At 47.7% G+C, this 9,498-nt stretch overlaps 1 protein-coding gene across 1 annotated transcript; it reads right to left on the bottom strand.

Annotated features, from left to right (window-relative positions):
- Positions 1-1,047: 1,047 nt before the first annotated feature.
- MSX2 (msh homeobox 2) lies at positions 1,048-7,180 on the bottom strand. Its single transcript, XM_019946163.3, has 2 exons — positions 6,645-7,180; positions 1,048-2,763 (listed from the first exon to the last, which is right to left on the bottom strand). Exons 1-2 carry the CDS (start codon positions 7,021-7,023, stop codon positions 2,339-2,341), a joined length of 804 nt encoding a protein of 267 aa, XP_019801722.1. The 5' UTR covers positions 7,024-7,180; the 3' UTR covers positions 1,048-2,338.
- Between the last annotated feature and the right edge of the window lie 2,318 nt (positions 7,181-9,498).

Here is a 9,498-nt window from a genome sequence, read left to right as displayed (position 1 = left end):
CCCAGCTTCGGAGCAGATCCCTGGGTTTGGATCACACTCCGTAGGAGAAACTCACCGACCGACCTTGGGAGCCTCTGCCCCACCGGAAAAATGGAGTTTCCGGCGCCCACCTCTAAACTGGGTGTCGGCACAAAGGAAGCTGGGACTAAAGCGCTAGTCCTAGTAGGTGCCAGGTGCCAATCTCCCCACCGCTCAGGCTCCGCAACAGGAAGTTCTCGACTCCCTTCCAACTCGTTCCCAGGTCACTCGAGCTTCTCATCCGAAAACAGCCCTCGGAAAGTCATCATCAATGGCCACTTGGTTTCTTTGTGCGACAGAAAGTGGAGTTTAAGATTCTTCCCCGCCTCCCCCACCCATCACCAATTTATTTTCATGGTGATGACTCAAAACCCAAGCCTGACCCCCGTTCTGTAACCAGTGGAAAGGCAGGCTGCAAAGCAAAGGGAACTTGAATGAACTACCTTCCCCCCTACAAACCGAAAAGAGCATTTGTTCAAGGCCGATCTCCTTGGAAGGAGCTAGGAATGGTAAACGGAATGTGATTTGACACAGTCCTGAAAAGGGCAGCAGGCATCCATCTACCCCCCTCTCCCCCTCAGTGAACGCATCTAGTTACCATCTACATTTGCAAAGAACTATATAGGTCCCTTCCCTCAGCTCGAAGCTTGTTGTTGTGGTAGCTGAGAGATTTCAAGTTCAAGATTCCCGCCCCCCCCACCCCCGCAATCATCCACAAACCCCTCAGATTCTGGCCGATCCCTGGGCCCTGCCACTTCTAAGCTCATCTTTCACTGGAATTTGAAAAACTCCTAATAGCAATTTTCCATGAGTAACACAAGCTGCCAGAGGAAGCATTTCAAAGTCTTTTGCTATTTGCTGTAGACTTCCCTACCCCGGGCTGAATCTGGCCACAGCTCTGGATTGATTCCCATTAAAATCATCATAAAAATCACCAGCCCCCCTCCCCCATCTGGGTGGCATTTCTGGGCTAAGACCGGCTAAAGAACAGAGAGCACCTCTTAAAAATAATTGTGACTTTGGACAGACTTTACTGCAATAAAACGTTTAATTTAATTCAGAATAAGAGATAAGAAATAACTCTTCAATAAAATATATAAAATTATACAAGGCACCCTTTCAAAGGGATAAAAGTATACTTGGATGGGGGAGGGGGAGCTGGATAGAAAAATGAAATACCAAGGAGCTATATGGGCTGTCTGACAACACCATTTTTTATCAAGTCAAAACATGGCTTTACCCTCTGCCCCCAACATGTTAAAAAGTATATAAATTTTTCTAATAAGTTTAGCACATACAACAGGTACACACACAGAGAAAGCATGATTTTTTTTCTTTTTAGATCTATTCATTGTTCAGGAATATTTAGTATAGATAATGGTTACAAGATATTCATAATTTTTAAGCAGACAATTAACTACACACACACATCCACCCAAATCACCTTTTCAAATGTGTGAGGACTGATGTACCTAGTGGTTCACGGAAACCATCAATTCCTCCCGACATGCTCTAACTTTTCACTCTCCAATTATCTGAAATGCAGTTAAGCAACAGCCTTGAGAGGAATTAGGAAGGACTTCCATTTTCCACCTTACCCCGAGGCACTCTCAGGATTCTTCTCATCCCCCTTTTATTGATCTTACAAAAACTTTGAACAATGTGTAACAAACAAGGTGGAGAAGGGGGAAAAAAACAGGGCCAAATATGGTCATATCTAGTGAGTTTTTAAATGCACGTAAAAAATGCAAAAACATGATGTGTCCCCTTCTCTGGGAGGAATCTTTCCATATCTACTGCCTATGCACACAGTGTCTAATTCTAATGTTTGCAAGTCAGTGATCCAAATGATCAGATTTCAGCAATTTTAGCAAATAATTTGTCTCCCCCATAAGAAAAAGACAACAGGTAGACTTAATTAAGCAGTCTCTTTTAGGAAGGTGATATATAGAGAAAAAAGACATATATATATATTTATATATATATGTATATAAATTTTACCTTTCAAAATAATTTGATTTTTATGTCTGCTGTATAAAAATGTATTATATTTTATTATATACATATTTATATATAAAAACCATCAGAGCCAATCTTGTGAAAGGAGAAGGGGGGCTGGCATCTGGAAGATTACACCAAGAAAACGGGGTTTGGGTGTCTCCAGTCAAAAGAACCAATTTCAACTATGTCTGTGGCCCTGTCGATCTAGCCGCTGAGGGTGGTGCATGCAAGGTTTGCAGAGCGGGACTGTCTTCTTGGAGAGGGAGGGGGAAGGCTTTTAAACAAACATCCATCCCGGAGTCTATTGAGCTGGTCTTCCTTAGGACAGGTGGTACATGCCATATCCCACGGGAGTCGCATAGAGTCCGACGGGCGGGATGGGGAGCACAGGTCTATGGAAAGGGTAGGACGCGCCGTATAGGGAGGCTGCTTGCAGGGGCGAGTTGATGGGGAAAGGGAGGCTGAAGCCAGAGGGCAGCATAGGTTTTGCAGCCATTTTCAGCTTTTCCAGTTCGGCCTCTTGCAGTCTTTTCGCCTTGGCTCTTCGGTTCTGGAACCAGATTTTGACCTGTGTCTCTGTGAGGTTCAGAGAGCTGGAGAACTCTGCCCGCTCTGCGATGGAGAGGTACTGTTTCTGGCGGAACTTGCGCTCCAGAGCGAGGAGCTGGGAGGTGGTGAAGGGTGTGCGTGGCTTCCGATTGGTCTTGTGTTTCCTCAGGGTGCAGGTGGTGGGGCTCATGTGTCCTAGGGAACAGAGAATGGGGAGTGAGTTAGCAAAAGAAAGTGGCTTTCTCGCCAGGTGTGTCCATGGGGGGGTGGGGTCTTCCCTCTTCATCTTTCAAAGAGGTACCTTGGTCAAAACCATGTGTGGTTGGATTTTGGGGGGGGGGGAGGGATAGAGAAGGACCATACTTAAATGGATAAATTGTTTTGTTTTTAAAAAATTGAATCTTTTCCCAAAAGTTTGGGAGTTTTATGGTGTAACAGAACTTTCTATATGGAAAACAAACAGCATCAGAGATAATGAAATATGAACAGACCCCTCATAAGTCAAGAGAGCTGAGGGTTCTCTGAGAAACAAAACCCCATCTCTTCTTGATATTGCTTATCTTAAAAATGGGGGGCTGGGCTCATGATAATCCTCACATCCCTAGGACACCGAGATAATCACATATGAGAAGGAAAATGAAAAGGGTCTTATGAACTGGGTCCATCCCCTCTCTGCACCAGGAGAAGTTGGATTGCATCAACATATTTGTGAAGGATAATCGTGCCGATAAGGTCTGCAGTAAATTAATAGCATCTATGGATTGGTGAGCAGCCTCATGCAATAAACAACCACACAGATGTCATTCCCTCCAGTCTACAGATTATAAAACCTGAACATCATTTTACAGATCTGGATGTGGGATAACTTTCTTGGCTGGGTGCTTCTGTAATATAAACTTTACTAAGAAGGAGGGAAAAATTAGCTCGCCCATAAATGTAAATGTCAGGGGAAATCATGCTGCCTCCTGAATTGAGAGCATGTGATGACATTTTAGCCATCTCTCCTACCCATTCTATGGTTTGGAGGCAATGTGTAAATGATTAGCTTCTTGCTGGAATTTAGAAAGAAGGAATAACAAGCAAAATAAAGGTATGCCTACAGCATCCAGACTCCATATTTAAAATGGGTTCAATTATAGGAAATCATAGGACAGGGCATCCTTGTGATTCCATAGCATCAACTAACTTCGGGTTTTTCCTTAAAGGAAGTTGGGGTGGAGCTGAGGGACAGATGCTAAACAATTCATTTTCTGCATTTGGCTTTTATGAGCTATGCTAATTTTCCAAATGTAGCCACCGTAGTAACTCCAAAGCACTCCAAAGGGAGAATGTAGCATTTCTTGTTTAGTTACTTTGGTGGCCCAAGAGAGAGTTTACACTTCATACTTGAGGGTGACACAGCACAAGTCCCAACCCAGCCTCCATTTCCAACAAGAAATGGATTTGTCCTAATGTGACATTATTAACCATCACTTTTAAGTGGCTAAAAATGAAAGAGGTAGTGGGTTCTGCCATCAATCAAAAAACAGAAATCTGGGAGAGAGATGGGTAAGAAACTACCACAGGAGTGTAGACTTTTGCATATGCTAATCCCTAAGTAAGCCAGAGAGCTGGGGGTGCCTACTTCTTAATTTACAAATAAAATAACAACAATCAGAGACTCAGGGACCTGTGAAATTCTCACCCTTCACAAACGTGACCTGGCTAGCTGGGAGGATCCAGTGGCCACAGCTCAGATACCAAGCTCCTAGAATCTACACTTGCCTCTGCTCTATGTTTGGAAGTGATTCTGTGCCTGGGCACGGTCATTCCGGCTGCTCCTAGGGGCTGCATTTGAATTATGAAATCCAGGGGACGGGATCTCATGTGTGTATCAAAGCGTCCCTCCCAGCGCACCTCTCTCCACCCTCCCACTCTCCTCCCCATTTTAAACCAGCCTGAGGAAGGGTGCGATTATACAAAGCAAAACAGCATTTATCCTACGGCCTCCTGAGGCCTCCTGAGAATAACAAAACCCGGGCCTGGGCAGGTGGCTTCCTCCTGCCCCAGGCTCTGTCGCTAGGCTCCCCCGGACCCACCGCTCCTACCACAGGGCTCCTGAGGCCATCTCCAGGCCCAAAGCACCAATGACCCACTTTTTTAAAAAAAATTAAATCCTTTCTCAGAATCTCCTACTTTTCTCATGGAAGGGTCACATCCAGGGCCCACGGCTGCCTTACCCTGGGCCCTGGCAGGCATGCTTACAGAACCCCAGGAACCTAAGAAAGTGGAAATGTCTGACCTCTGGACACCACTCCCTGTAAAGCCTGAATCCTTGATGCGCAGCTGGGAATTGACCCAGGCCTAGGCATATACAGGCACTCAATATCTGTCAAACAAATTAAGTCCCTTAAAGTTTCTAAGCCTCTATTTCACCATCGATAAAATGGGTAACTAATACTGATCCTGCAGTGTGGTTCAGAGTACCAAATTTTAGAATGCCCAGAGTCTTGTCTGCCATCAGATAGGTGATCATTAAATGTCCCCAAGTCTTTCTTGTCAAGCCCAAACTCGATGTGTGCAGATTCCTCTGAACTCTGTTGAAATGTCCTCATCTGTTACCGGGAGGCCAGCTTCAGCCACACGGAGATCAGATAAGATAATGCGGTGAAAAGTGCTATAAAGTACTGTGCAAACTTGAGTTTAAATTCTTTGAGTCCTTAATCTCCACGCCCTTTGAATCTTTGGGAGTTTCTAACAGGGTGGAGAGAAGAAGCCAGAGGGGACAGCCACTGATGCCTGGTTATATGGCCTTGTTTTGTTCACAAAATACTTTGCATCTCGAGTTTTCAGGGCTGATGGGAATGGGGTAAAATGTGATGCTCCCAGCTTTCGAAAAAGTCCCTACGCAGGCATCCTCTCTCTCGCCTTTCCTAGAGGCAGAGTGCAGATAGAGAAATCTTAAAGGCTGGGAGACAGAAGTAAAAGGAGCTACAGGGAATGGCTTCCCCATATCGCAAGAGGACCCAGGGCCCAAAACTGGACGTAAACGCTGGAAGAGAAATCAGCTCTCCTGCGACTCTCAGTTCTCCTTCCTCATTGGCAGGAAGCGGGGTGCAGGTGTTCGGCCCTCTGCTTGGTCTGTCTGGGGAGAGGGATCAAGGTGGCCAGGGTTGGGGCTTGGACACCGGGGCCCCTTGCCCAATTCAGCCATTGTTGGTGACCTGGCTCAAGCAAGTTCAGTCCTCAAAGTATGCATGTCTGAAAACTGGGATAACCACAGGTCCCGGGCTTCTGCCCACACTTCGGGGTTCCAGCGATGATCGGGATCTGGTGAACTAATAAGCATCACTTTGTAAACTGAAGCGCTGCTGGAATGCCGTTAATTATTACTCTGAGCCAAGCGGAGCCCCACGCTGCTGACCCCAGCCCGCTCCCAGCGAAGCGACGGGGCTGGCCGCCGGGACGACCGGGAGACGTTTCCTCGCCGCATGAGTCTCTGCCGCCATCCCTCCGCGTTACCGTGCTTCGATACCCGCGGGACCAATGGAAGATGATCATTTCTACCCAAAATCGGGTTAGATTTTAATTAGCTCATCTTTATAGTGAGGGCACACCTCGCAGGGTTGTGAACTTTGAAAGGCAGTTAGACACTCTGCCTCTGCCTGGCATATATTCCGGTGCTCTTTAAACGTGTATCCTTCTTCATTCCCCAGACTGAGACCCCGAGGGACAGTGAAAAAAAAAGCGAAGTGGCCTAGGGCTGAGGGCTAGAGAAACGGATACCCAAGCGACCCCGCAAACCCAGCTGGGTTCTCCCTTCAACGATCAGGGCGTTGGCATTCGTGTCGAATATTCTGTACAGCTAGGGGATCCCAAACACGCGCTGCGCGGATATTACCCAGAAGGTATCTTGGATGCCGTGGGCGCGCTGAACTCTGGGGATATTAAGGGGCCAAGGACTTGTAATGCTTGCTTTTTCAGGGCGCATAGTACAGAGGGGTCTCCGTACCCCTAGCTTGGAATACTGACCCCCAGTTCCCTCCTGTACCCCGCGCACCCTCCTACCCCTGTTCCCGGCCTCTGCAGGCACTCACTTGGCGGCGGCGAATATCTGCCCGGTTCCTGCATCCACGCCGCTCCGTCTTCTGAATTTTCCGACTTGACCGAGGCTGTCTCGAAGGGCTTGACCAACGGCCCGGGGCTGTGCGCCTCCCGGACGCTGTGTCCCGGCAGCAGAAGTGGCCGCAGGGTGGCCCCGGCGGAGGCGCTTTCGGCTGGCAGTGGGGAAGTCTCCTTGGGCGGCTTCTTGTCCGACATGAGCGCCTCCACGCTGAAGGGCAGGCTGGAGACCTTGACGCGGCGCTCCTCCGCGGCCCCGTCGGCACCCCCAGGCCCCGGGCCCGGCTCGGCCACCATCGCCGGGCCCTCCTCATCAGACGAAAACAGGTCATTGCCTTTGGACGGAGAAGCCATGACTTCTCTGCCCTACGTAGCTCCCGGCGCGCGACTCCGCTGGCAACCAGGCAGCTGCGACTCAAACTTTTTTGGGGGGAGACGGGAGGGGCGCGCCGGCAGCCGTGCCTTTCCTCCAAGGGGAAGTGAGAGACTCGGCTCAGCCAATCCGAGCCTGCCCTGGCGCTGACGCCACGGACGCTCGCCTCCGATTGGCTCTTCCGGAAGAGGCTGGGGCCTTTTTTTTTTTTTTTTTTTTTTTTTCTGTTTGAAATAAATTAGGAGTTAATTACAGGAGCAGTCAGCAGAGTTGTTATCAGGCGATCCCTCAAGGGTTATAATCACGCCAAAACTGAAAAGTCTAAGGCGTAATTAAGGCCGATTATTTAAAGAGGAAGTTCGCGGAGCCCCATTTCTTCTCTCTGTTGACCCCTCTTTTTAAAAGGTACTCCGCGCCAGAACATGTTTAAAATCTGCAAGTGACATGGCAAAAACATTTATTAAGCTCCTACTATGGGTCGAAACTGGGCGAACGTAACAGTTTTAGGGGCCAGCACTGAAAGGAAGGGCCAGCATCCCTGCTAAAAGAAATACTACATGCATGGCGCTTAGAAAAGCAGGTATTTCGCTCTCAGCAAGTGCTCGACGGCGTCCGCTATTACTATAACTCCCTTAGGAGAGGGGCCGGAACGAGCCAGAGAGGTAGGTGGTCACGGCTGCCCTCTCCCAAGTAGTTCCAACTGGAAGATTTAAACCAGAGCTTTCCATCTCTTCCACTCGAAAACAAAACCAGCGCACTCTTAGAAACTTGGAATCCTCGAGTTTTCTTTTCCCTGCATCTCCTCTCTGGACCTCCGGATCCGACCTTTTTCTCAAGACTGCGTGCATTGTGTGTTCATGAGTTTGTCTGAGCCGGTGTTGGTCGTGTGTTTGGGTGCCAGTATTTGCCTTCAAGGCGGAGGAGGAGTGAGGAAAAGGCATAGATAATATCTAGTGCTTCCCACCACCACCACCCCCACACACACACCCTTGCAAGTGTCAGAACTGGGTGCCAAGTTTGCCCACCCCGGACCTGTGTATCTTTTGGGGAAGGACATTTTTATTCATTGCACCTGGTTAAAAAAAAAAGTATAGATATCCCCACCCCACTTCAAATTATACCCTGGGTAATTACATCTCAAAGCCTTAGTGATGACTGTCTCAGTATGGGAAAGGGGAGAGCGCCCGAACTTCCAATGTGCAGAGGCCTCCAATCTCTCTGCAGGCCGCTGGGCCAACACCTATTTCTTCAAATGACTCTTTCCAGGCTGCGGCTGCCTTTTCCTATATCTGAGCGATTATCCCGCAAGTGATGAGGTGAATAGAAGTGACCCGGCTCAGGGACTTGCACACAGCAGATGCTTGCTAAACAGTTCCCAAAGCCTTGGAAGGAAGGGACACTGTTTTTAATTACTGAGATGCCCAGAGCTTGGAGCTACTTCCCCATTCACGACTTTTAGAGACTTGACCCCCAGATCCACTTCCCAGAGCACCTCCCTTCACCCCAAACCTCTGCCTGGAGTGAAACTGTGCTGGCCTAGGATAACCAGAATAGGTGTTATCTGAATCCTAGAGGATAAAAACAATCTGCATTGGCCACTTAATTCAATTTGATTAGAAAGGGTCCTGAATAAAAGTTTAAAAGTAAAGAAGTTCTAACTACAGCCTTCTAAAACCCCCTTCTCCCACCACTATCAACAAACTGGAAGTTCAGAGAAAGTTATTAAAAAAAAAAAACTAGGAAAGTTATCTGGAGATATATGCCTTATGCATTTTCCCCTTGAGTCATACCTGATGATAGTTGGCTCGATATGCATCTCAAATACAGTACAGGTAAACCCAGATTAAGTTCTCTGCCTCCTAGAGGAAACTAGCAAGGTGCAGGCTACATATTTTGGAAGCAAACCTGAAATTCGTTTAGCCCTCTGCTGCCAAAACGTACCCAGCCACTGTTTGATAATTGTTCTTGAAAACTCCTTGTTAATATTTGTCAATTAGGGGGCATGCAAGCTCATTCCTGGGGTTTTTTGTTTGCTTGTTTGTTTTAATTAGTACTAGTAGAGAGAGCTCTTTTATTTTGATGAAGTTTTCTGGGAGAGGATAAGGTAGGTTCCCCTCCCTACTCTTTGGTCCTGATGTCCAGGCAAAGGACAAAAATTGTAAAGCCAGCAATGAGAAAATAGTAGAGATTAAACAAACAACTGGTGTTCCAAGGGAGGTTGCCAAGCTCTGGCCATGAACAGGAGAGATGTCCAGGGAGCAACCAGCCTGCCCATCTTGTTTTCTGCCAGCTGAGGTTGGGACAATTCAGGAAAGGGTGTCTCTTCTACTGTGAAAAGAGTGGAACCTCAACACAGTTCTAGCCCTTTGTGGAAAACCCCGTCTGTGCATCTGGTGCTGCGTTAGCTGCGTTTTCAGAATGTTGTATACACCTTTTCCTGGCCGCGTGCCCTTGGT

The sequence above is a fragment of the Tursiops truncatus genome, chromosome 3 (genome assembly GCF_011762595.2).
Source record: "Tursiops truncatus isolate mTurTru1 chromosome 3, mTurTru1.mat.Y, whole genome shotgun sequence".
In the NCBI taxonomy this organism is placed as follows: domain Eukaryota; kingdom Metazoa; phylum Chordata; class Mammalia; order Artiodactyla; family Delphinidae; genus Tursiops; species Tursiops truncatus.
The sequence above is the reverse complement of the archived record's forward strand: the minus strand, read 5'-3'. Positions and strand labels throughout refer to the sequence as shown.

Excerpts from the sequence above, each read along its gene's own strand:
- MSX2 (XM_019946163.3), bottom strand. The coding sequence starts at position 7,023 with ATGGCTTCTCCGTCCAAAGGCAATGACCTGTTTTCGTCTGATGAGGAG. Across the intron at positions 2,764-6,644 it reads CAGATATTCGCCGCCGCCAA|GACACATGAGCCCCACCACC; the intron begins GTGAGTGCCTGC and ends TCTGTTCCCTAG.